General features: G+C 44.2%; 2 protein-coding genes across 3 annotated transcripts; both read right to left on the bottom strand.

The window, feature by feature from the left end:
- Positions 1-345: 345 nt before the first annotated feature.
- Positions 346-10,977, bottom strand: znf296 (zinc finger protein 296). Its single transcript, XM_035909777.2, has 3 exons — positions 10,772-10,977; positions 8,151-8,528; positions 346-3,640 (listed from the first exon to the last, which is right to left on the bottom strand). The coding sequence occupies exons 1-3, from the start codon at positions 10,821-10,823 to the stop codon at positions 1,851-1,853; spliced, it is 2,220 nt and encodes a 739-aa protein (XP_035765670.1). The 5' UTR covers positions 10,824-10,977; the 3' UTR covers positions 346-1,850.
- A 635-nt stretch (positions 10,978-11,612) lies between these two features.
- On the bottom strand, positions 11,613-26,734 carry clasrp (CLK4-associating serine/arginine rich protein). 2 transcript variants are annotated; one of them, XM_006795358.2, is made up of 21 exons: positions 26,630-26,734; positions 25,241-25,380; positions 24,780-24,877; positions 24,590-24,691; positions 22,640-22,719; positions 22,398-22,482; positions 22,169-22,305; positions 21,429-21,525; positions 20,241-20,319; positions 20,085-20,158; positions 19,963-20,004; positions 19,680-19,868; positions 18,994-19,335; positions 18,729-18,914; positions 17,637-17,676; positions 14,947-15,007; positions 14,724-14,782; positions 14,565-14,611; positions 14,398-14,483; positions 14,133-14,157; positions 11,613-12,702 (listed from the first exon to the last, which is right to left on the bottom strand). In XM_006795358.2, the coding sequence occupies exons 2-21, from the start codon at positions 25,337-25,339 to the stop codon at positions 12,660-12,662; spliced, it is 1,971 nt and encodes a 656-aa protein (XP_006795421.1). In that variant the 5' UTR covers positions 25,340-25,380; positions 26,630-26,734; the 3' UTR covers positions 11,613-12,659. The 2 variants fall into 2 exon arrangements, 1 of the variants encoding a protein (XP_006795421.1); XR_004843779.2 differs by lacking the exons at positions 11,613-12,702; positions 14,133-14,157 and having other exon boundaries at positions 17,633-17,676.
- Between the last annotated feature and the right edge of the window lie 324 nt (positions 26,735-27,058).

The raw sequence follows: 27,058 nt of genomic DNA, 5'->3' as shown, positions 1-27,058 counted from the left end.
CGAGTAACATCACAAGGATGTAAACAAGGACTGAGGGTCCCTTATCCAAACACTCACATTAAAAATTAATAACTCAGCGCTGACTGTGGTCCTCAGAGGAACGACCCGCACTGACTAAGACAACATCCTGGTGAGAAAGGACACTTAAAAATAGTTTCAGAAGCTTTGTTGTCCCAGAACAGGAAACAAAATATTCATGGGAGAAAAAAAAAGAAGAAGAAATGAACGAAGAGAACAGAAAGACAGACGAGGAGGGAAGAAAGTCTCGAAAATGTAAAATATTTCACCTCACACTTTATTGAGGCTCCTTGTGACAACTGACAAGGTCAATTACAAAATGGCATCAAGTTTACAAAGACAGCAGGAGCGGCGAAAGCTTCACGATAACCTAGAAAAAAAAGCAAACAATGTAGGGAGATAATATTAACAGCAAGCAATAGCAATAAAGTCAGTATATATATATGTATATATACATACAAAAAATAAATCCCTGAACAGTTACACTGCACTCTTTCATAATCCACTTTTAGAAAACACAACAGTTTATTTTGACCTGAATGCAGCAGACATCAGACAAAGTCATCACAGTAGTCACGAGAGGGGGAAAAAAAAAAAGGGTGGAGGCAATCTGCCTGAAGGCTCTGATCTGATCCCAGGATGGAGGCTTCAAGCCGAGTCTGCGATATGTACACACAAACAAAAAAAAAACGCCCAAAAACGTACATACAACTCACTCGTGCAAGCCCTCCAAACCTGGCGAAACATGCGGCGTCCATAAATTAGGAAGAACTGAGACACAGGAAAGCAAGAAAAGAAATTCAAGTTACTGCAAAGCATGCACGAGCTTCAACCAGTCCAGTAATTTACAGATGTAAACAATGAAAGACAGACATTACCATCACAACCGTCACTGAGAGAAAAACAAAAATAATACACACCCGTTTTACATGTAGGTAAAATTGCTGTTTTTCTTGTGTTTTTTTCAATTTTTTTTTAAATGCATAGAAAAAAATGAAAGGAAAACATCAGTAGACTTTAAATTCTCTTAATTTCACATTTATATTTATATTTAAAAAAACCCAAAACAAACAAAAACAGAACAGATAGTCATCCACACACACTGTGACAAAGTTAGGAGCACAACCTTGCTTTAGGCCCCCGCGAGCCTTGTAAACATTACGTTAAGTGACAAGTGTTGTGACAAGCAAGCGCCTTTAAAAAGAGGAGTCTGAGAAACTGCAGGCGGGCAGTGTTTGGATTCATTTCCCCCCTCTGTGTCTGTTCGAACCGCTTTAGCCTTTAAAAGGTCTTCTCATAAGAAAACCAGCAATGGCTATGCAGCACAATATGACCTCTCTCCATCTGAAAATATATTAAAGTTGCTCTATTGTCAGGCTTTTTCCCTTTTCTTTTTAAATTCAACATAAACCGTTTTCTGCACCGCGTGGCAGTTAAGATCTGCCTCCACCTGTCCAGCGGGTCACCAGAGACATAAATCACATGTCTTTTGCATCCTGCACTGCAACATGGTGATCAGTTTCCTGTGTCGGTGTGGACTGTGGCAGTTCACTTCCTGTTCGAGAGCTATGGTAATCTCCCTGCTGAATGTCATGGCCTTGTTTTTCTCTGTGGTCTAAAAGAACTGTAGGCACTTAGTTTCAACTGGCAGCTGCGCACATAATCGTGAACAACGTCTTCTGAGGGCGGCGAGAAGGAGCTGCTTTCTATACACAGACGCACACACCTGCAGCTTCTTTAAACTGCACTTTAACTCAGTTTCTTTTTGTTTTACTAAATGGGGGGTTAAATTCTATACAGTGCTTTTTTTGTTGTTTTTATTTGAGAGACTCTCAGGGTGCAGGAGTCAAAGCTAAAGGGGCCTCCGTGCTGCTCTCAGGCGGGAGGTCGTTCGCTATGGCTGGACTCCTGCTGCTCTCCATGTACTCTTGGCTTTGCCTTTCCTCCACCTCCATGGTGCTGGACATGCTACTCTGCATTCTGTTCTCCATCTCTATCTGATCCAATCCCGCTTCGTCCTCCTCCATTTTCACCACCGCTGCAGCTTTTCCCCCTGCTTTTATTGCAGCCAGAGTATCTGCGGCGCTGGCCTGCGCATATGCTCCCACGCTGGCGTGACTCAGGCCGTGAACCTTCTTCAGGTGTTTCTCCAGAGTTGCATAAACGGTGAAGGGCACCGCGCACAGCTGGCACAAGAAGGACGCCTTTGCGCCCTGGGCTCCGTGGGTCTTCATGTGGCGCGTCAGCTTTGAGCTCTGTGCGCAGGCGTAGTTGCACAGGCCGCAGCGGTAGGGCCGCTCGCCGGTGTGGCTGCGGCGGTGCACGGTCAGGTTGCTGCTGTTCCTGAACTGTTTGCCGCAGAACTCGCAGGCCTCGTCCTTCTTCTTCTTCCCCGGCGCTCCAGCGGATGCGCCACCGCTGCCTGCTGTGCTCACGCTTCCCGTCACGGTCCTCCGCTCATTGTCCCTCTGCCACTCCTGCACTGCCTCGCTGACTTTGGCCGAGCTCCACTCCTTCTCGATGATCTCTTTCGTTCTTTCGTTCTCCCACTCTCCCACACCTCGCACCTTGTCGCTCACCTCAGGACGTTTTGGAGTGCAGTTTCCGCTGGCGATGCCGCTCTCGCCGCTGCCGCCCGTCTCTCCGCTCTCCAGCGAGCCTTCAGAGGGGCTGGCGCAGGGCGAGGTGTGTGGAGCCTCTGCATGCACCTCCGTCTCCTCCTCACCTCCCTCTCTGGTGGTCTGGTAGAGCCTCAGCAGCTCCCTCTCTGGTGGTCTGAGCTGGGAGGGCAGCAGCACTAGACCTGAAGCCAAGGATGGGTGTTTGGGGAAGGTCAAGTCCAGCTCGGAGGGGATGTGGGCCATCAGGTCTCCCTTCCCCGTGATTCCCGCTGGCTGAATCTGAAGCCTGCCTCTTGGCCCCAGCCTCCCTCCTTCCTCCTCGACCATCTCCACAGACTCATATCCACTTCCCCCCCCTCCGGCCTCCCGGTGATGACTCCTTATGTGACGAGCCAGCTGGCCACTCTGGGCGAACGCCTGGCCGCACACACCACAGTGATAAGGCCGCTCGCAGGCGTGAGTCCGGCGGTGGGCGGAGAGGGCGCGGAGGGACTGGAAGTTCTGGTCACACAGCTCACAGTGGAAGTCGGCCTGGAGGGCGCTTGTCTGAGGAAAAGGCGAAGCTGCCGGTGGAGAAGAAGAGGGCGACAGCACCAGGCCTCTGGGGGATCCACTTGTTGTGTTGTTATTCACCTCGGCAAGCTCCCTGAGCCGCACGGAAAAGTTCAAAGTCTGCAGGTTCCTGGAGGAGGAGGAGGAGGAGGAGGCAGGTGACGAGGAGGAGAGGGGGCCATGGGACTGACGGGAACGGCCAAGACGTGGGGCGGAGGGTTGGAAGGCTGAAGCGAGTGCTTGGGTCAGGTGGCGTGGGTCCAAAATGGCTGCAGCACTTTTGTGGTCTTTAAGATCCCTACTTCCTCCTCCTTCCATGACAGCGTCGCTCTCGTCCTCCTGGTAGATGCTGAAGGAGTGCGTGTGCTGAGCGTGCTGTAAGAGCAACCATGCGGACTGGAAGACGGCCTCACACTGCTGGCAGATGAAATACGAGGGCTCCTCTGGCACTGCAAACACAGACCAAACAGAAGTGAGTTAGTGGTTTTAATAAAGGACGTTAACTAAGAGTACAGCTAAAAGTGTCCAGCACCCACCGAGGGACAGGACAAACATGCAGCCACCTGAAGAGGCGGTTCTCAAAAGATCAGTCATTCAATTCAGTCAGGTCAATCATTGACTGCAGAAATGGATCCAAGGTCAGTTTGAAAACCACTGCTTTAGTGTCCACAAACACTTCACACATCCAGCAGATACACAGACACCTTCTCTGCAATAATGCAATAAGGATCTTTATTTACACCCCATAAATAAATTCACAGGCATCAATAATTGTATTTTGGCTTTCATATTTACACTTAAAACCTTATTTACTTTCATATCTGTATCTCATTTTCTTATAGCTTTCTGTTCTTGGTTAAAAATGTATTAATTACATTTTATTCCAGGTGCACACCCACGTGTGGGGGAACAACATTTCGGATGCGTGCATGTCCTGCACATTTGTGTCTGTCCTTCGAGCTCTACTTTTGGTCTCCACCACCTTCTCAGTGAAATATATCTTTAGTTTTTAATTGTTTACCAGCTCATTGCTGCTTTAAATAAGTAAATTAAAAAAACTAATTTTGACAGCTGGAAAAAGTTTCAAAGACTTTGCGCTACTGGACTTAAAATTTTGCAGAGCAACTTTTTTAAAAGAGCGAAAAATAACATATTCAGAAGGTTAGGGTCATCGCAGAAGATGACTCAGACCTCAGAGGGTTAAACATAAAAAGCCACTGATAACCCACAACATTAAAACCAAAGCTACTTTCGGCCGCTCCCTTTTTCACACGAAGGTCTCGACAGCGAGTAGGTCTGCATTTTTGGTGCAACAGATTTTTTTACACTTTGTGACACAACACCGAAGAGATTTTTGTCTCCTCCCGGGATCTAACCGGGGATCTTTCCGCTTGATAGGCTATGCTAGCCACTAGCCACAACATGAAAACCACTCGCCTGATATCATGTGACCCACTGGGCATGAGCAGGTGGTATTTCTGCACCCTGTGGGTTGTGGCTTGGGGTGGATTGGGCTTGTTCTGGCACGTCCTAGGGATACTTGATCGGACTGAGGATGTTGTGCTCCTGAACAATTACAGATCTTTGTGTGTGGGAGGGAGAGGCTTCTGCCATCAGGGAGTGCTAGTGCTTTTCTACTCTAATTGTACGCTCAAAACACTTTATACATTTCTCATTCATTAATACAAGCAGTGCTTTCTGTCCAACATCCAACTCCGATGAACGAACATCGGAACGAACTTCCTCAGGGCAGGAAGACTGGAGTAGGCAGGGATCAAACCACCAACTTTCCGATTAGTAGATGACCTGCTTTACCTCCTGAGCCTCCTTTAGATGTCAAATTGACGCCCACACGAGTACCAGGACTCAAGTTTTCTTTTCCCAGTAAAGCTTTAACTTGTCATTGGTTTTAATGTCCCGGCTGCTTTTAAAGATGCTTTGAAGCGATTAAACTGAACACTATAAGACTCTATAAGAAGAGTAGTACAGGCAGACTGCTGCAGTTTAAATGCATTAAAGGTGATGAGAAGACCTAAGGCCCAACTAAGGAAAGGAAGAACTGAGGGAGGGAAAAGTGCGACCTGAAGAAAGAGAAATCAGGATCCGGAAACTGGAAGTCCAACAGAGAGGCGAGCTGTGTCACAGAGTACATCTGGAGATATTTTTATATGTGGATAGCTTTGTCTCCTCACCGAGAGCCACTCTCCAATTAAGCTGCAAATTGCTAATTAGCAGAACGCAGAAAACGAACGCTTTATGTAAATCAGGCTCTGACTCAGCCTGCTTGACAAATGAGGCCTTTCTGCATAAATCAAAATTGGAGAGAAGATTCCCAAATTGAGGGAAAAAAAACTATTTTTTTCTCTCCTCTCTTTCTCTTTTTTTGGAGAGGTTCAAAGCCGACTCTGGTATAAGCCTCTTTCATGTTTCCTCAAGTTAAATCCTTCTGTATTTTACTGGAGGGGGAGAGGGGGGGGGGGTGAAGATGAAAAAGAGAGCAACTGTTTCTCTCCCCCCCCTCTTCGCCATCCCCTCTGTCTGGAGACGACAGGAGCTGCGGTGTTCGAGTCCTTTAACCTAGCCTGAGGAGAAACCCAGGAGAAGTTGTGATACTTCTTTTAAAAATAGGGTGAGGAGCTGGAGCAGGAAAAAAAAGGAAGAAGAAGAAGGGGAGGGAGATAGGTAGGTCAGGGCTCAGGAGATAAAAAGAAAATGAGATAAAAAGATTATAATGTAGTACGGGGGGCTGAGAGATGCCACAAAAATATGTCACCCCTTTGGATTGGAGCTGAGACCCATCCTCCAACCCCGGCTCTCCTCACCCCGCCGCCCCCCAGTACCCTCCAAATCTTTCCCTGAGGGGGGGTGGTGGGGTGGTGGTGGGGCTTTTGTCTCGGGGTCCTGGAGTGAAACACAATACCCAGCCGGTTTCTCTTTCCTTCGCTCTCTCTCCCCGCTCACTCCTCGCTCTTTTTTTTTTTTTTTTCTGTAAGGATTCCCATTTGGCCCGGGGTAGCACTTGAATATTAAGCAGAAGCAATAACTACTAATTAAAAATGCAGATTGGCTGGGAGCACTAACGAGCAGCAGGCAGAATCTCTTTTCCCTCGGGAGGAGGAGGGAGGAGAAAAGAGAGGAAGAAGAGAGGAGAGGGGGTGCGAGAAATTGAAAGAGGGCAAAGCGAAAGTGTGTTGAAGATGGAGGGGGGGGGGATGTTGGTGGGAGGGGGTGGGTGATGAGGAGGAAAAAAAAAACAAACAAGGAGAATAAATAAAAAGGAATGAGACAGATGCACGCGGCTCTTCAGTAATCCATCCCGCTCTACCCCCTTCCCTCTGCTCTTGAATGCAGGAAAATAAATGGAGGACCTGTCTGTTGTGGGATAACTGCTCTTTCGCTTTCAGTCATCTTGTCAGATGCTCAATTTCTCTACCACAAATAAAAAAAAAAGAAAAACAGCTCGTCGCTCGAGTAAAACCAAGACATCAACTAGAACTTTTCAGGGCCAGCAGGACGCCCAATTAAAGCCGCACTGCTCAGACTTTTTTTTATGTCCAAACAAGCAGCAACCTAGATTCTTGAATTTAAAAAAAAAAAAAAAAAATCTAATCTAAGCTTTTCTTCTTTTGCATTTTTCACATGTTGTCGTGCTCTCCACTTCCGCCTCATGCACGTGTTAGGTTTGTTGTATAATCCTGCAGGCCACCAAATTACTAAACCGGTGTGTTTCTGTGCCTCAGAGTGAGAGGCAGAGCAAGAGAGGTGAGCACACTGAAACAGAAGAAACAAAACAAGAGGGGTTGTGGACAAACGGAAATGGTGCGTGCAGCCGTCCCTCGAGCGTTACACAAAGGAAGGAACTGCTAACTTGTGGCAGAGAGAGTTTCAAAATGTGCAAAGGGGGCACTCACACCTTACACGAGTCTGCAGCGAGACGCTCTGTCCGTTTTCGAGAGCTACAACGTGGCCTTCACGTGTTTTTTTTTTCTTTTTTCTTTGGTTGGTTTTTTTTTTTTTAAACCTGGACACGAAAAGCCCTTCTTCAAAAAGGATCTCAGTTAAATTATAAAAGAAAATAAAGAATTTCTGATTGAGTTTAATGGGCTCCACCCTAAAAAAGACACAATATTAGATCAAGATCATTTAGTCAGCAGTAGGGAAAGCAGGAAGTAAGGCAGGAGGAGAGAAAATTGGTGCCATTGAAAGAAGAGGAGAGGGATGGGTTAGGACTGGAAATACAGGAGAAGACGAGGGAGAGAGACGGGTGAGATGAAGAAAAAGCAGGAGGAGGAAGAGGGAGATTCCCTGGAGCTCAGGTGGCTCGGCCTGGGGCAGAACAGCGGGAGATGGCAGAGGAGCCGCACATGATGCAATGTCCTCGGTTAGAGTGTCATGACAGCGAGGAAACCAGCACGATCTGCCTGCCTCGCATCCTCTGACCGTTTAACACAGGAGCCTTTCAGCCGCCCTCTGGAAAACACACTGAATACTGAGACACGCTCCTCTGTGTGTGTTCGTGTTTTTTGGGGGGGTGGGTGGTGGGGGGTTTGGAGATGTGGATTCAGTCTCTGAGGTCCAGGGTGCAGAGAATGACAGGGAGGGAGAAACATGTTTACCTGGCCACTCCACCTCAGAGACTGACGGTCAGGGAGATGTGAAGGAGCTCAGGTGCTCAGCGTGGAGCCCTCGGGGACCCTGAGTGCCCTCCGAATGTTCCTGACGCCTATCCTTTCCACACAATTAGCCTGCGCGTCACTAACTCACGCAGGTCTGCTAATGGCAACGGCTAGTTAATGAGCTGGACTCGGGAGGGAGGAGGAACGGTTGTTAAATGAAGAGGCGGCGGTTGAAAGAACAAAAAGGAAAAAAAAAAATAACAAAAAAAAAAAAACAACAAAAAAACCCCAGAGTCACTAATTAGCAACCTGCCATCATCTTCTGCTTCTTCCAAGAGCTCACCTGCTTTGCTGTGCTCCGCCTTCACCTTCACGCCGGGCTCCTCCCCCCAGACTGGCTCCCTGGCTGCCCCTCTCCTGAGCTCGATGAAGCCGGGGCCCAGCTCGGCGCTGGCGACATGCTGCCGCGCTCGGCCGGCGGGTGAGGGTGGCGCGGCGTTGGAGGCGAGATTTCGGGAGGTGCAGCCGCCCTGTTTGTGCTGAATGAAGGCCAGGATGTGGGCGAGGGGGAATGCCTGACAGCACTGGCCGCAGGTTAGAAGGTCGCGACCCTGGTCAGGAGCCCGGACCTGTGGAGGAGGAAGATTTGGGGGAAGAGGGGGAGGAAGGGGTGGGTGGTGGTCGCCTGATGAGCCGGTTTCATCAGGCATATCGGTGGCATCTGAGGCAGGAGATAACAGAGAGACAAAGAGAGAGAGAGAGAGATCAATTAAAACAAGAAGCCACATGTAAAAGAGTCACGGCTTCTCAGGTCGTCTCGTTTTCTTGTGAGAGAGTTAAATGAAGATCTTTGGGGTTAAATATCAATCAGTGTCTGCTTCCTGAGAGCATTTCACTCAGTTTTTTTCCTATGCAAGTGTGTGTAACTGTGCAATTCCTCTTTCTTATCAAGTGCAAAGTGTCTATAAAACATCTGCAGCAACAAGCTTTCTCTGAAGCGTTTCTTTAATGTGCATTTATTTTTATGTTCCACACACATGACCAATTTATGCCCCTAGAGTCTGTAAACGTGTTGCCTGTATATACACATCTATATAAAGAGAGAGAAAGGAAGATATATCTGTACTTTGCATCAAAAGCAGCTGGGTGGTTGATATAATTAGAGAGCACTTCGTTCATTTGGATTTGCTGACAAGTTTCTGACCTCGCTCTCATAAATTAGCCTACTTACAATGTACAGTTGACCTCAATGGAACAACAAACAGGCGTGGTGATTGAAAGTGCTAGTTTCAGTTGTAAACTCTCAAGCAACGAGGCCAATCTGCTCAGCCAATACTGACCACTTCCTTTAACCAACGCAAAACAGATCTGCTCGCTGAGGCTGCAGAGAGAGCGAGCGAGAGAGGAGCCCCATCTGTCCATCTCAGCAGAAACTTCAACCTCCTGTTAACAGGACCGCCACTGACTGAGTGCTGACACGCCGGAGCAGTGAATTAAAAAAGCGGCGAAGGCAAAGCCTTTCACCTTTCACTCAAAATAAAATTTTGCCCTACCAGCCACAGGCAGCGAGAGTTTCTCAACAGGAAGTGGATTGCAATAAAAGAAAAAAGTGGCAGAAGGTGTTTGAGATAAGAGCTGCGGCCCTTGTGTTTTTCTTTTCTTTTTTTTTTAAAAAGAGTTCGCAAACATGTACAGGACAGCTCATCTGATTCAACTTCAACTCTCACAAATCTTATGTGGTTAGCACTTTGAAATGCAAGTGCAGTTTGCAAGCAGTGGCAAACAAGTCAGACCCAAACCTCTGAAGAGCCATCTGTAAACTCTGGGTATTTCTTCACTTAGTCCCACAGCTCAGACCAGACAGAGCTCTTTGGAGACGAGGAGAAGGAGGGAGAGAGGAGGGGGGTCAGCGGTGTATTGCTCAACACAGCGTGGGCACACCTTGATGACTGGACTGGATCCACCTGCCCAGGCTGAGCTGGCTAGCACACAGGACAGGTACAGACAGTACAGTCTGAAGTCGGATCTCGCCAGTTGTTACTCAAAAATGTCACCTTTCCTGTTTCAGGCCTGCGCTGTTTGTGCAGACTTGCAAGGCGCGGTTACACACTCTCTCTCTCCCTCTCTCTCTCTCTCTCTCTCTCTCACACACACACACACACACACACACACACACACACACGCAGGGTTGAGTCAAGGCCTGTGGTCACAACAGACATGCACGACTGGTCTCCAGTAGAGAACTGTAAAAAACAAATGGTATTTAAGTTTCTGTCCCCATTTCCTTTCAGTTATCACGTTTTTTTTTTTCATTTTCCTTTAATAAGCTTTAATGTTTGATTAATCTGATCGGGATTAAATTACCACCCTCATTTAACATGCTTTATTTAAACCCATCATTTAATTAAAAGAAAAGAAACTCCTGCATAGTTTGAAGCAGGACTAGTCTCTCTCTTTTATTGGAGGGACTTTCAGCAGGTGATATCTTCTCAAAAGTAGACAGAGACCGAGCGAGAAACTTGATCATCTTCAAACCTGGAAATATTAATCATCGTGTTCGGACCTGTAGCCGCTGACAGCAGCGTGCCAGTAAACCGGTCCTTCTTCTGTGGAAACTGCTGCACCAACAATGCACATCAGGACAAACACAACGCCAACATTAGGAGTTCTTATTTAAATATTTGCCTGTTAGACTGCACACGGGATTAAATATCAGCTTTGGCTTCAGATCGGTCTAAACACCAATATCGTTTTAAGTTTGTGAGATGAGGAGGGGGGGAAAGTCCATCATTTAATGTGCGATAACCGGTGCCAGCGCGCATCCACACACCACGCGCGCAAAACTGCCGATAAGCCCAATAAAAAGGAAAAAAAAAAAAAGAAGCAGGGACTTCGATTTTTGTTTTCGTTTCACCTCGATAACATCACATCCGTCCGCTACCGCTGCTCTCCCTCCGGGCTTACCTTGAATCGCACTCAGGTGCTGCGGTCTGCTTCCAAGTTTGCGCCTGGACATCGCGTCGAGCGTCTGGCACCTTTCTGGGTCCCAAACCGAACCGGACCCCGTCCGGCTTCTCCTGCTCCGAGTTACTGTCCGAAGCCCGAGCTGATGAGACTGTGGTGTGTGGCCTCTGCCCGGACTCGCAGCGCGCAGTGAAGGCAGCGTTCAAGTTCACGCTTCTCTCCCCGCAGCGAGCGGAGGGCAAGAGGGGGCATGGGCGAGAGGAGGCACCGCCCGCCCCGCCGACCCTGACCCCGCCCTCCCCGGGTAACAGGCTCTGCAGACACGGACTTCTGTCACTTTTTAAAACCCTTTCTTCCCCAAGCACCTCTCGCGGTTTTGCTTGTTTTACCCAGCTTTAAGTAGCCCGTCTAAATCAGGGTTTTCACACCCCGTTACTGGGTCTCAAACACCAGTTCCTCTTCTGCAGTTCAGAGGAAATACCTCGCTGGTTTTCCACAGGTGTCTCTGAAACCAAACCGGAACCAGAGAAATATTTATTTCTCCTTTTTCTTGCGAGCAGCTGTTGCTGTTATTTGCCCACTGCGTTTCAACAAACAGCGTAGAAAACACCTCCGAAGTTTCACAGACGCTCTGACAGCGAAGCGCTGAACGCTGTCGCCTCCTACCGTTCGCCTCCACGCACTGCAGGCGGTATCTCTCAATGCATGGTGATACATTACACTAATACATGCAGCATGCTTATGCTCAGCCTGGATTAAATATTTAATTCACCCCGCGGAGACTTCAGTAAATAATTCTGTGCATAATCTGTCACATTAATGAAGACAAAGAAGAAAAAAGGCAAGTAACTCAAAGTAAATTTTATTTGTATTTAACATTCCACATCACTGAGAACAAAGACTTCTCTGCTTTTGTCAACAGCTGGCTGAGGACGGTACAAAAAGAGCAGCCACTTTAATAAATGCATCGACTTTGACTTCATCGGCTTTCTGTGAGGTGGTTTCAGATGGACGTGTCACACAGGAGGCGTTTAAAATGTTCCTTGGTTTAATGTTTTCATATTAAAAAAAGAAGCTAAACTGTGGGAGGAGGTTGTGAAGCGAGGAGGATACAAACTGCAGGTATTGCTTAGTAGTAGATACAAATGTCTCCGTGCTGAGAGGAAGTGTTCAGAAAGGGAAACGGAGAGGGAGAGCATGCAGAAGTGGAGAAACTGGAGTTAGTTATTTGATAAGACTGTCTTTACAAGGAGAAATTAAACCAATTAACTGTATTTCGTGACTGGAGCCCTTTTCAGACACATCCTTCACCTGAACACGGCAGCCTTCTGCATCACATTCATCACAGCAGGTCGAATGATGCAGTCGCTTTAGAAAGGACAGGCAGGCACATGGCCCTTCTGCATCTTTGTGGTGTTCGCCTCACTAAAGCCTGAACCACAGAAACCTGCACACGATCGAAAATTCGTTTCTACGTTTAGGAAATATTTAGAGATTCTTCTCTTACTTAATTCTGCTTTAAAAGAAAAGCAGGAATCTGAATGTTGAGCTTGTGTGTAAGGGGAAGCACCATGCAGCACACATACAGAGATTCCACTCTTAGTCACTGTAGCCAAGTGTGAGTACACACCTTTAGTGTTTGAGGCTACAGGTGCCAGGCATCACAATTGTTCTCAGAAAGCAGCAGTGTGACCTTCAGTGTGAATAAAACAATCCATGTCTGAAAAGGGCTGAAGGTGTCACAGGATCGAAACCAGAGAACATCCAGGTGCAGATTTGTGTGTTGGTTTATTAGCCAGCAGTCATTTCTTCATGTTTCCATGTTGTATGTAGGCTGTTGTTGGATAGTATGTGCTCGAAACCGATGTACTGCTGTCCAGCCATCTGCTCAGTATCTGTAGTATGGACTCCGCGATCGAGACCGCGACCTCCTGGAAAAAAGAGAAGACTCCAGTAGAGCAGCGTAACAAACAAAGATATGACTCCTGTGCTTTAGTGTGAGATTAAAAATTTGTTTCTAATCTAATGAAGATCATCTTATCAGCTCCATCAAGGCGCGCAAGCGTCAGTTGTTTGGTTGTTAGCAGTATTACAAACCAACTACCCGAATGACTTTCTGTGAAAGTCAGTGAAGAGGTGTCTGCACCTCAGTCAGTGGGGTTTGGAAATATCCATCTGAGTTTTAGAAACCAATTCAAATAGTAAATTTTAGCACAAAGTTCTTTTATTTATTTAAAATAAGTATTCATGTCCATGTAGTTTAGCCCCAGTTCTTCTTTTTTACAAACATCCCTGAAGTAAACAAGCCTAAGACATCAATAACACATTACCATTAGGCCGTACAATGTTCATCCAAAATCATTCATCAGCCTTCACTTCAGACCTAAACTGATCATCTAAACACAAGTTATAAACATAAAGTACACTTCCTGAGCACTTTATTAGAAACACTTTTAAACCTGCTCATTCAAGCAGGTGGCAGTGAAGTGTGTAACATGTTACAGGTCAAGAGCAGGTAATGAGGATACAGCTGTTCTCAGGGACTTCGACTGTGGCATGACTGTTGGTGCCACAGAGGCTGATTTGAATATTTCTCACACAGTGCTGATTACTAGTGGCACTAAAGCCAAAAAAACACAGAGTGATATCTGTGGACAGATGAGGGAGATCCAATGAGAAAGGTCAGATAACCACAAAAAGGAGCTCAACAGACTGAGCACGAGACCCACGTCTATGTATGAAGGTTACAGACGGACAGGACGTTTGTCCAATACACAGAAATTATGTAATGCTGTTGAGATGAAAGGACTAGAAGCCCCAGTGTTGGCAGAAAGATGTGGAATCCACTGACAGATGCTGTTTGGAGAGTAAAGGGAGCCCTGAGCTGAGTATTAAATGGTAAAAACGGACTGGTGCTTAAATGGTACTTTTCTACTCAGTTACACACTTTATAACCAGAGGGAGTAGGAAATCGATCCACTCACTTTCCAACTGGTAGACGAGCTTATAGTGTTCCTAATAAAGTGCTCTGTGGAGGTACACATGTGGCTGTAGAGAAACTTCCTGAAAAGGTATTGACCTCTTTGCATTTAGTCTGACTTTTCAACACTAATCTGTACTCTAATTTGCAACTGATGAGAAGACAAATAGCTTAACTACGGTGTCTGCAGGCCTGGTGATGAGCCTTTGAGACAGTGTGTGTGTGTGTGTGTGTGTGTGTGTGTGTGTGTGTGTGTGTGTGTGTGTGAGTGAGAGTGAGAGAGTGAGAGAGAGAGAGAGAGACAGAGAAAAAGAAAAAAAAAAAGACATAATTCATTCTGCTTCATTGTGGCTGTGCAGATTCTTGTGGCTTCTCACATACCTTTTGTATGAGTTGTATTCTCGGCCTGAGGGACAGAGGACAGAGCCACGATGAAAAACAACTGCATGCCAGAACATCTTAAAGCCCATAAAACTGGCAGAGCAGAAACTGATGGCAGCAAATCAGAGCCTGAGCTGATTAAATATTTTGGTTACTTCTGTGCGAGTATGCAAGGCTGCAGAACAAACACTGCATGTTCATTAAGCCACATTCTAATTACACAGGAGCCATGTTGCTGCTGTCAATCAAAAACCTAAAGCCTTACCATATTTGGATGGAGAAGGCGAGTGGCTCTGTCGCCCATATTGTCTTTCCCATTCGTCCCTTTCTTTCTCACGGCGCTCGCGCTCCCTAAACGCAGAGCGCCAGGGTCAGAAAGTTGCGACACACAAATACCAAACGGTCCAGCTAGGCACACAAACACGGACTTACTTCATGCGTATCTTGCGTGCCATGGCTCGCAGTTCGCCTTCTCGCTCCTGTAAAGTAAACAACCAGCAATAAGAGGAAATAGGTGGACAAAGACGCTTCTGTCTTACTAAACCTCAGACATGCTCACACACACACAGACACACACACACACACACACACCTGTCGTTTGTGTTCCTGCTGCTGGATCTTCACCTGAGCGGCTTTCTTATCCGCCTTGGCTGCAGGTCAGACAAAAGAAATAATTTAGTTAAATCAGATCTTTATCATCTTTTTCACTTTGCATAATATGAGAAAATCTTCAACAGTTTCAAGTTGTGCACAGTGCTGATTCTTAATTCGCACGCTAACCACAAGCACATGCAATCTGCTCGGCTGCACTCACACTGCTTGTTGAGAGCCTTCTGCATTCTCAGCTTCAGCCGTTCCTGTGGGGTCATCTTGGGCTGCAGGTGACACAAATGTGTTAGCACAGCTTTCCATGGCCGGAAAAAAAAAAAAGAGAAAAAAAAAAAAAAAAGAAGTGTGTGTGTCAGTGTGCACGCATGTGTTAGAGAGAGGGGGAGGTACCGGGGCTATTGTACAAATTCAATACCATCACCTTTACGAACAGTAGCTGGTGGAGATAAAAAGGGTGACAGATTACAAGTGATTGAAAACATTTTGTGTGTTGGAACAACAGACACAGGCTCTGTGTGTGTGTGTGTGTGTGTGTGTGTGTGTGTGTGTGTGTGTGGACAAACTGCTGCTTTAGCTTGCAACTGCTGTGGGACAGTTTAGAGACAGGCCAGGATCAAAACAACATGAACACAAATATATAGTTTATATATAAAAAAAAAAAAAAAAACAGTTGCAAGAAAAAGGTTGGGGACACTTTGGAATTACTATGATTTTTGCACTGATTGATCTTCATTTTGAAACCAATCTTTATGCATTTCAAAAATTTAAAACAACCTGGGTAATCACTGAGTACAGGCAGGGAAAAGTACTCCCAAAGTTAATTGGAATCAGGCGTTCCAATTGATAAGGTGAGACTGAAGTTTGGGTCGTCTCCAAATCGAGGAAACTGAGAACTGCCGATTATCTCTCTGCAAAAATAGCATCAGGAATATAGAGTATAGTCCTGGGGAAAACACCCAAGGGTAACAACAACATCCCTGGACTCTCTGCCAAGTTGTAGACACAAGGTTAATTGTGACCCCACAGGAAACCACAACTCTGCAAACTCTACACCCCAAAAAACCAGAACACCATCCTGTGAAGCACGGTGGAGGCACAATTATGCTTTAGGCCGACTTGTTACCCCAGGTTTTGGACACCTCGCGATCGTAAGGAGAGCAACAAATTACAACATATTTTACTGGAAAATGTAAACCCACAAGGAGAGGACTGGTAATCCAAGAACAGAATGAACCAAAGACAAAGAAAATTCAAGGTTTGGATGAGCCAAGGCAGAATAGTCCTGACCTTAATCCATCTGGGGAGGGCTGTTTGAGGGCATTTTCACACCTAAAGTTAGTTTACCCTGGTCCAAATCGGTTGATGAGTTTTGTTTATTTACACACAGAAAACTCCAATCAAACCAAAAAGTATCACTAAAAATATGTGAGAACATTCAATCTGCTTATTGGCCACGTGTCTAAGATGGGAAGAAAATGCTGTGCTCTGGAGCAGCAGATAACTCAGAGTTTATTCCTAACATTCATGTTTATCTGGGTAATATTTTACAGTTTGTGTACTGAGCACATCTGCATTACTCCGCTACATCCCAGAAAGCAAAGCACACCTGTCTGGGTGTGCTTTGGGTCTGGATCTGGATCGAGACCTCCATCTCCAAAGGGACTCAATGTGGTTGTTTTGTCCACACCTGGAGTGTGATTACCATGTTCACACCTGCACAAAGGAACAACACCAATGGGGAAACAAACGTCGCAGAAATACTGACGAACTCAAACAGTTATGTAGAGGAACAGGCCCAGACTCTCAGTGTTGTCTCATAAGCAGCGATGACAAACACATGAAGGATTATTGCAGTTGAAAATTCAAATATTGAAATGAGTGATTGCTCAATGTGTTCAAGAAAGGCATTAACTGTTTAAGAAATCAGACCCCATGAGTAAGTAATGCAGAAATCATAATTCTCATGGTAACCCAAAGATTTTCTTGCAACTGTACGAACACTGCCAGAGAGAAGAAAGAAAAACAAGGACTGGAGGAGGAGAGAGGGTCAGAAAGTGAAACAAGAGCAAGTTCAGGTCCGGTGAGTTTAAAAAGTTGGCCAGTGGCGTTTTGTCACGACACACCCTTCGTTGGGCTGTTCAAATCTGGCCAGGCAAGAAAAACTGCAGGTCACAAGCTGCAGGCAACAGACGAGCTGATAACAAATGTACACTATTTGACTGTGTGACAGTTGGGATGTATTCAAACCTCGTCCTCTCTTCCAGGAAAAGAGTGAGAAGAAAAGTCGTCCATGACAGAAATACATTTCTCAAAACAGTTTCGATGATTTACTCTTAAAGGGAATTGCTGAAAAATTTAGGAAGTCTGCTTATTTGCTCAATTGTTGTTTTGATCTTTGTGTCCATTTGTACTTTTGAAAGTGTCCGACTATTTCTTTAATCTATATGTTCGTCATTCACGTGTTCATTACTGATTTATAGATTGTCATAAGAGGAAGAAGTGATCTTCTTCATCTCAAGACCTTTGATGTGTCACAGTGTGTTTATTTTAGACTAAAAACAGATGCATAAAGATAACTGCACACTCTCTTCTCTAGAAACTGCACACATGCATCCACCACCAAGATTAAAATCATCATCAAGACTTCAGAGGACGTATAAAAGTTCACTTCATAAAGAAATGGCAGCATTAACTTAGACATCTGGCAAGAATACTGTAGAGTAATTTGCAGGGCGTGTCCACTTTAGGGGGAGGGGGATAAGAATAAAATAACTGTTCTCTGTGGGCAACAATGGCTTCTACATCCCAGTGTGGTGGACAACCAAGTCAGCCTGTCAGGGATGAGGGAGGCGTAGGCTTTAGCAAGAAACCCAGCTAGATCAAATTCTTACTGACTTTGGCAGCTCCCGTCTCTTTACCACCCGAAGTGTCAGGCCTGGAGAGAGGAGAAGAAGAAGAAGACAGAAAAACACGATGAGGCGAAGATGGCATATTTATATATGCAAACTGACTTTCTAACAGGTGTAACGCTGAAGGGTGAGGATGGCTTTTAAATGTGAAAAGCAATAAAGAACAGGTGTTAAATTGTTCTGGCTTCGTGACACTGAAACTGACTGTTTTAAGACTCTTATTTATGGACTTATTTATTGTTCACTGGTGCAGCACAGGCCTAGTCAGGTGCCTTAAGTCTGAAAAGTGATGATGGTAAATAGAGACATGTCAGCCAGAAAGCAATAAAGTACTACTTATATTTCCACTTTATAGCACAGCTTATCTCCAAACCTTTTGTCTTGTGTGTCATTAAACTCAAATAGCTTGCTGTTCAGCTTTTGATTAGTCAATTTAATGAGTTATGAGTCGAAAGTGTGCTTTTCCTAAGACAAAACCACACTTAAAGAACGGGGAAAACTACAAAGTTTGGAAAAAAACAGTAAAAGGATGAAAACTGTTGGTGGTTTTTAATCAAGCAGCCTGAAATGTACGTGTCTATTTTGCCTAAAAATATACCTTTTAGACCAACATCTCCTAAAATGTGGGGCAAGGCCCCCTGGTGGACTAACAATATATAGCAGTCAGGCCACAAAAGGTCAGTCACAGTGACTAAAGTCTTTGTAAACATGTTTAAATAACCAGGAAATATTTAAATGACAGCTGATGAAGTGTAGAGATTTCTCTTTTGTCTTTTAAATGGATCTCGCTCCTGTTCTGATCATTTTACGAGGAAAAAATTAAACTGGAGAGATGGTAATGAAGAATTATGCTCCACTAAGAAATCATTAAAGCCCAAAATGAATCTGTGACAACACAAGGCCAGAGACACTTAGTCTCATTTATGTGTGATTAAGGGTTTGGATGATCGGCAGAATATTTCCAGATTTCTGACAAGGCCAGGGAGCTTTCATTTTGGATATTAAAGACACCGCTCCTTCTATAATATTGATTATATACATTTTCACACTCGGTTACAGTGTTTTAGGGTCTTCTTACTTTCTTAACTTGTCAGAGATGGCAATGGTAGCAGGCTGGGCCCCTCTGTGGGCAGGGGATGGGCTACGGCGAGGACGGCTAGGGGTTCGTGAGGGACTGTGGCTGCCGCTGTCCCCACGACGATGTCCTCCACTGCTCCGACCTCCTCGCCTCGAGTTGCCGCCCTGACGTGAGCTCGAGCGGGACCTAATAGAAAGACAATAGGGCTTCAACTACAGAATTCTGTTAGGCAGCTCATGTAGCACTGCTTACGGATTTAGCCAACCTTGTTCTTCTACGTGCCGAGTATCGTCTCCTATCCCTGTCTCTGTCCCTATCCCTGTCTCGATCCCGGTCTCGTTCTCGCTCTCTGTCCCTCTCGCGTTCTCTGTCTCTGTCGTTGGAGCGTGACCGGTCACGTCTCCTCCACGATCCTCCGTTCCCTCCTCTACCTCGGGAGTAGGACCTAGAGCGCCGCCTTGACCGCGAGCGACTCCGGGATCGACGCCCATCTCTTCCCCCGCGTCCTCGTCGGGGTCGGCGTGAATGTGACGATGAGCGAGAGGAGGACCGAGAGGAGGAGTGCGAGGAGGAAGAAGGGGAGTGGCTGCTGGATGACCTTCGTCTCCTGAATAAACAGAGACAGCGTTTCAGTATAAATACAGACCAGCACCTAGCCTATCATTACATCATATTCTCCGCTTTTAAATGTGATATATTGTTTAATTTATAGAAAAATTTTGATAACCGATTTCAGCTTTGAAAAATACCCAATCAGATTTTTCTTTATGCGCATGCACACTTCAATAGTTCCTTTTTGATAGTCTGTGATTATTTGGTCAGATACTCTGAAAGCTGATCCACCTCTCCGACCACAAAAACAATCGATATTCTTTCTGCATGAACAGCTGCGGTCATTTTAATTAACAGTGACTGCAAGAAGAAAAACCAGGAGGAGGGAAAGTTACCGACCGGGAGCCCCTGCTATGACCTGCAGAGTGCTGCGAGTTGGAAGGGGCGTGGCCAGAGTGAGGAGCAGCAGTTTGCGGTGCTGCCGCGGCTTCCTCGTCACTGCCGCCGAAGCTGGTGATGAAGGTGATCTTCTCTGGACCGGGAGTACGTGAGCGTGAGCGTGACTCAGAGCTGGACTCTGACTCTGGCCTGAAAGTGATCAGAAATTTTTTTTAGTTAAGACACACAGAGGCAGACAACCAATCAGAAAAGTGGGACGGACAACTTAAGTGGGTGAACTCACCGTTTATAAGGATCATATGTTGGACTGTCTCTCCTGGCGTAGCTGCAAGAGGAAAGGGCGGGTTAACATAATGAACTTCACCGTACCTCAGAACATGGTAAGGAAAAATAACGCAAATTTACCTCGGAGGGCTGATTTGTCTTCCTTTTAGCCTCTTCTCTCTAAACTCCCTCCTCTGTCTACGAGAGCGACGGCCCTGAGACAATCAAACAAACAAACATTATAAAACCTGTAAACACAACCCACACAAACACTTCCCTCAGCAGATTTAGTCTTACAGAATACATGGCCTTCTCCGCCTCCAGAGCTTTGGCATGTTTGATGGCCTCCACTTCTTCCTTGTCTTTCCTCAACATCCTGACAAATGGGTAGCACAATCACAGCATTACAAAAACCACAAAAATAATTATTTAAACACAGAAGTGCATCAGCGTGAAGAAAAGAAAACCAATGATCCTCAGTGTAACAGCACGAGATACATGCGTTCGTGTCGGAGCCACGGCTCAGTGTACTCATTACGGTTTATGTTTTAACGTCAGATGCTCACGTTAAACATTGCCATGGTTTCAAACAATAACAAGAGTGGCTGTACGAGCAATGGCTCAGGCTTAAATTGTTCTTATTCCTCAATTTCAGAAAGTGTTTTTTTTACCCCACGGGCAAGCAGCTAGTTTATTTGGGCTGCACAAAAGCCAATTAAGACAACACTAAAAATGAAAAAGCTCATTTTGCACTGTGAACCATACAAAGCTACTCCACTGTAGTCCAAGAATACAAACATGTTGCTCAAAGTTCACCTTTACTCGACAGAACTTATTTTGAAAGAGATCCTCAGTCAATCGAATTAAAAGCAAACAAAAAAAATACCTCCTTTTTTTACTGTGTGTATTTTTACAGTATCTGCTGAACTTAAAACACTGCAGAAGCTTGTAATTAATACGAATATAACCCAAATACATCAAGTTTGAGGTCAAGGATATTACAGTTAACAAAATTAAACCACAAAACAAACAAACAAACATTAAAAAAAAACCAAAAAACAACTACATTAGAAAAAATATTTCAGTTAACCGAAAAAATTATAATAAAATAAAAACCAGACTTCTGAAAATAGTTGATAAAATGTATCACAACTTCCCTAAAGATTCAGACATGTTTACTAAGAATTTGGTCTAAAACACTGAGTCAACTGAACTTTCAAAAAGTTCTGTTTTCACAATAATACCTAAAATTATTTTCCTAAATCTCACCTCTGAGATATGTCTACACAATTATACTTAAAAGACTAAAAACTTAACAGAATTAAAAAAATAAATAAATAAAAACAGGAAAAAAAACCCAACAACAAAAGAACCCTGAATTTAAAAACAAAAAGCTATATTGGCTATATTAACTTTACTTTGATCAAGACACTAATTAAAATTTAAAGAACCACTGACAGCATGATGTCATTAATGACATGTTACCTGACAAAGTCTCCTTCAGCCATTCCATATGGCGTTGCCATTTTGTTCAGGTCCATCACCTGCTCCTGGTTCAGCTCATCAACATCAACCTCCACATCTGAAAGGACACACACAGACACATCATTTTTTAACAAGTCGATTTCTTACCCAAGCATTAAACAGGAACACTGTTGACCTGAGATCAGATCGTCAGTTCACAGCATTTAAAACACAATTATCACATAGCCAAGAAAAACCTGCAACCGGGCAGAAAAGATGAGCAGTTCCAGCTGAGTGGATCACTTTTATAAAGACAACCTTCTCCAGGTACAGTGTAAGATAACTAGTGTTATTTCTCAATAACTAGCGTTTCACACGCTGTTAAATTGCTTAGTTCAACAGCATTAATTTCTCATTGGGATGTGACATTTCTCCTTCGCTGAAGCCCATTCTGAGGGTTAGTCTGAAGCTAATCCTGGTCCAGCTACACAGATGTGCATCTGGCCATTTGAACCCTGCACTGCATTAAATGATGTCACAAATCCAGCTCGCACAGTCAAATTGACAATTTTAGTCTCTTCTGAGAAACGTTCTGTGGAATAACTCGCACACATCCAAGAGACGAAAAGCTGATCAAACACATTCTCTGTGGACAGCTGCACCTCTAAATATTTTATTTGGTCACCTCTAAATGTTTTATTTGGTCATCTCCTGAATTTCATTTCCCTAACACATAGATTACTCCAGTGAAACATGCTCACCGATATCTGGAATGCCTTCGTCATCTTCGGATTCACTGTTTTCTGAATTGTCTTCCTCCTTGTCTGACTGGGGCTCAGGCTCTGCTACAGTGCTGTCCTCATACGTGTAACCAATGGTGGCCTTCTTCTCAGCCAGTCTGCACAACACAAGGAAAGATTTATAAACACAACTTAAAATACTGGATTTCACAGTGGAAATAAAGAAATCACTTTAAGATTAAGTTCATACTTTTTCTTCTCATCCTCGTTTGGTTTGGGCAGACCACCATAGAGCTCATCCAGGTAGATCTGGTATAAACACTGCTCCTCAGAGACTGCAGGAGGACAGGAGGGATTTAAAGAGCACAACACAACTGCAAAATATACCCACTGAGAGCAGGTCAACACACTGCCATGGTCACATTAAGAATACAGGTGCAACACTATTAAGCGCATTACATAGTCATGTAGATTTGGTGTGATAACACTCACTGTTGGCAAAGTCATTCTGTACAAGGCCTCTGTAGCGCTCATAGTTACACTTTCTCTCCTCCATCTCCTGCTCTGGAGTGCTGCATGAGACAAAGAAGATTGTTGGTCACATTAAACACCTCACTGAACACTTAAATCTCACCACACCAAACTGGTTTGTCTCCTCACCAAGCATGAAAGATGACTAAAAATACAATCTCACAGATGACCTGTTCAATAACTGAGCAGCGGGTGTTTTATCACAGAGTAAGAACCAGAAGTCTTACTAAAAAGCCACTCTTCGGTTATTACCACAAGTTTCAATGCACCAGCACAAGCAGTCAGTGAAGTGATCGGCATTACAACACATAAAGATGGAAACAGACAGTTGTGCTATGACCAGCGTTTTTCAATTTTATTTTGTTTTTAATTCTATTCCGTTTTCCATCACTTTGCAGAATTGCTTGGTATTTTTTAGATTCGTTTTTACTTTATAAAAAGGTTCCGTTTTAGTTTAGTTTTTAATTTTAGTCTTTTAAATTATAATGTAATAGGAGGGGTATTTATCAGAGAAAGTAGTCACCCGGTCATCCCAGCAACCACCGTCAACAAAGTCTCCTCATGGGTGGTGTTTTGAGAAATCAATCAGGTTCTTTACAAGTTATTTAGCAGCAGGTTCTCCACAAGCACGAGTCCAAGATTGGAGAGAGGTGACCATCATTCGGCATTTTGCCTGACCAGTCACAAACTGCTCTCCTTCACCCCAGTGGGCGGCAATCTGCGACCAACCAAAGGCCTACAGTATCAGGGCCAGATCTGCTATCATGCTGTTGCAGCACACCTGCGTTTTGGCATGCAGATGCATTTTTGGGAGTTCCTTTCACAAGGTGTAAAATGTTTTCACACACTGTTTATTTTTGGCACTTGTTATTGAAATGGACTGACTGTGCTTGTGTTTAGAAAACAGTGAACCTGTAAAACTAACCACAGCTATGATCAGCATTTGAGGATTGTGCTGACACCTTATTTTAGGTGTTCAGTCAATCCTGCAGCTGGCAGCTTCACACCACTGTCCAAAGACATACACATAATGTCAACTGCTCTCGTACTGAGCAGGATTACTGCTACAACCACACATCATCAGCAGGGAAACACCAAAATGTCTTACAACGGCCTAAAAATCAGTTCACTTTCCTATTAGCGGGTCAACAATCCAGCACTTACTGACCACAGTCTTAAAACCCAGGAAATCCAGAGGACCATGAGGACCCATTTTAATAATCTGTATTCATACTGGGAATCAAGGTCATGCAAGCTGTTGCCCTTCTGCTCCACAGGTGGTTTCTGTCCTCCCTGAGCTCACCTTAGGACACCTGCGTTACAGTTTGGACAGATGTACTGCCCCAGTCAAAGCCCCCACCTGCCACTGTCTTAGGAGCGGGTCACCAGAAGCACTAAAGCTGTGCTTGTAGAGTCATAAATCTACTACTACAGACTACTGCAGCAGGTGTTTCGGCTTCATTATTATAGGAATTATAATACAAGTAATTAAATTAGCCTATATTACAGGTGACAAAATGACCTGTTTGGGGATTTTTCTCCTTAAAACAAACAAACAAACAAAAAAGGGGTCACCATCTCTTTTGACCACTAAAGTCAGATCAGCTCAACCTCATATAAGAGCAAATGTTTCCATGTAATTAAAAAAAAACAAAAAAAAGAACAAACTGAAAACATAATCCATACCAAATTATGAATGGTTATTTTTTGAAAGCCCTCTTTGATGAACTAACTGTTGAATATATAACAATCTGTACTGCATATGTACAACAATCTATAGTAAATGTGTGAATCTCCTCACAACTGTCCAATGTAGAATCATACAACAAAAAAGTAAATATATAACCGTAAAATGTTCACACAATGTGGGTTCCATGTTAAAAATGTGACTTTAAGTACTTTCAGACTTACGATGTGGTGAGCAGAGGTGGAGTGTAGGTGGGGATGTAGTCCAGGTGAGCCCTTACATCAAACCTGTCAATCATGTTGTTGGCATCTCCTTGCCAAGGCATCCTTCAGACAACAAAAAGGAGGCAACATGTGATCATAAGCGCTGTGGTGTGGCTCGTCTCTTATGTGTGGATTTTGTGATTTTCCTCACATGTTTGCAGGGCTCTCTGCAGCCAGTGCCACAGCTGGATCCAGGTGGATCTTGTAGGCTCGACCATGAACTTGAAGAAACTGAGCAGGATCTTTTTTCTATCAAAAGAAAATGAAACTGTCAGAATGCAATGCATTGACTAATATCTAAAAACTACGAAATGTTACACTGCACAGCACTTTAATTAAACTGAAACCAACAACCATGGAAATTAACTTCTAAAAATTCACACTTTTTTTTAAACAGTAACTGGTTCATTGATGCAATGAGGATAACTGAAAGCTGTGTCAACAGCATATGTTTTTAAAAAATACCACAAAGTTTAGACCCACATAACTGTGTATAAATTTGCTCAAATCTTTTCTTTTTTTAAAAATCCTGCAGTAAGAGTGTTCAGGCAAGACCTGCTCACTCCTACCCGGTGGTACACTGTGGCAATGCTACATGATAAAGTTTCTTACTATCTTCTCGTAGTACTCTCGCCGGCGCTCGCCTCGCCGTTTGTAGTCTACCATCATGCCACGGAGCTTGCGCTCGTGTTTGCGGGCCTCCTGCCACATGACGGCTCCGCTAGGGGTGGGGGCGCGGCGGGGCACGGCTGCTGCTCAGGGCAAACAAGCAAGAATCATGGAAGACAGGGGAAAGTGAGATTAAGGGGTGTTAGGGGCAAGATTAAAAATAAATAAATAGTGGACTTGATAAACAGAGCACTTCAAGAGCTCTGAACTCCACATTATTTCCTTGATATACAGACAGAAAGTATCTCTTACATATTACAGTTCATATCTCTGATCAGGACCAACTACAGAGTGCAACCAGCACATCTGCAAACACACTATCAACACTCACGAAGATTCACAGTTTTAAGCTTCACACTAAACACAGGTAATGTTGTAATGCAATCGTTACCTAGATTCCTTGTTAAACACTTGACAACCAAAGGCACGCACTGACGTCTAAACTTCTAACAAGACAACAGAAACATAGCCTGAGATTAAAAGGCCATGAATGCACAAATTATCTGTAGTCTGTCTATTCATAAGTAAACTAAGGCATATTGGTCACTTCCTAAAACTGAAGTTGTGACACGTCATGTTAGAGATGTGAGGGAAATTCAGTGTAACGGGAAACCAAAAATGTATATGTTTGCCATTAATTTGCATCAGTGTCTACACTTCCAGTGCATTTCTCGGAGTGTTTGACGAAACTCATATCCGCACTAATGACAGGATTATATTTTTCTATAGCGGATTCCTAGTCCTCATTTGGCTAAAACAGGGACTAATGAAATAACTCAAACAAGCAAATATACTCCGATTTATATTTTAAAAATAAATAAAATGCATTTCACTGGAAAAAAAAAAACACCTAAAATATGATTTTGGTACATCATATAAATTACAGTAACTGTGAATCAAGGTGTCACCTCTGCATCTCCTACCACTAAACGTACTTTTAATTTACAGCAGTAGCTAAACAGTCTTAAGCTAAAAAGCTAACCTAGTTTTCTATCCAGTATTAACGTAGTTAAAACGGTTACATTACAACGCTGTTTGTCCTAAAAATTGTTATTTTAACCCGTCTACGCCCCACTTTCAGCGTTCAGATTCAGCCGGGTGCTAAAAAAGTCTGTGTTATCAAAGTGATGTAGGAGTTTGTTAGCATACACACGGGCCTGACTGCGCATGCAGCCCGGGCCTTTTTAATGCCATCTAGCATCACAACTAGCCTAGCTTAGCTGATCTGCAAAGACGTTGGGAACAATAGTCAAAAAAGCAGCTACGAAACACTGAAATCTACACACACGTCCGTACAGGGCATTCAGCGCGGTCTAAATTCTTACAGTGTACCTGTTTTACTAATCGCCAACACACACTCGGGTTGTTTTCAGTCGGCCAAAAGCGACGTTAGCAGAGTGGAGCGTAACCACACGCCTCCTTAGCGTATATATAACAGGCTGCAGTACCGGCTCTGGCCTGTGAGGGCGCTGCAGGGGAGGCGTGTGTATGTAACATTAATGGGAAGATACTTTTGAAAAAAATCTCCTTATAATAAAACAGTAAACAATAATCACCATCAATACTTCTACCTTCACAGCAGAGAACGCAGACCAGAGTCAGAGGAGATTCTATACAAAGCATCACAAATAAAAAACATTTTGACAGCTTTCTTCTTCTTCTTTTTAAATTCACAGACGGTTTTAATACAATGCTCGGTGTCCTTTTGAAAAATTATGAATAAATATTTAGATTGATTAAATTGGGTTTTTAAATATAGTT

The sequence above is a fragment of the Neolamprologus brichardi genome, chromosome 14, assembly GCF_056152115.1.
Source record: "Neolamprologus brichardi isolate AB-2024 chromosome 14, ASM5615211v1, whole genome shotgun sequence".
In the NCBI taxonomy this organism is placed as follows: Eukaryota; Metazoa; Chordata; class Actinopteri; order Cichliformes; family Cichlidae; genus Neolamprologus; species Neolamprologus brichardi.
This window is presented reverse-complemented; position numbering and strand designations above follow the sequence as displayed.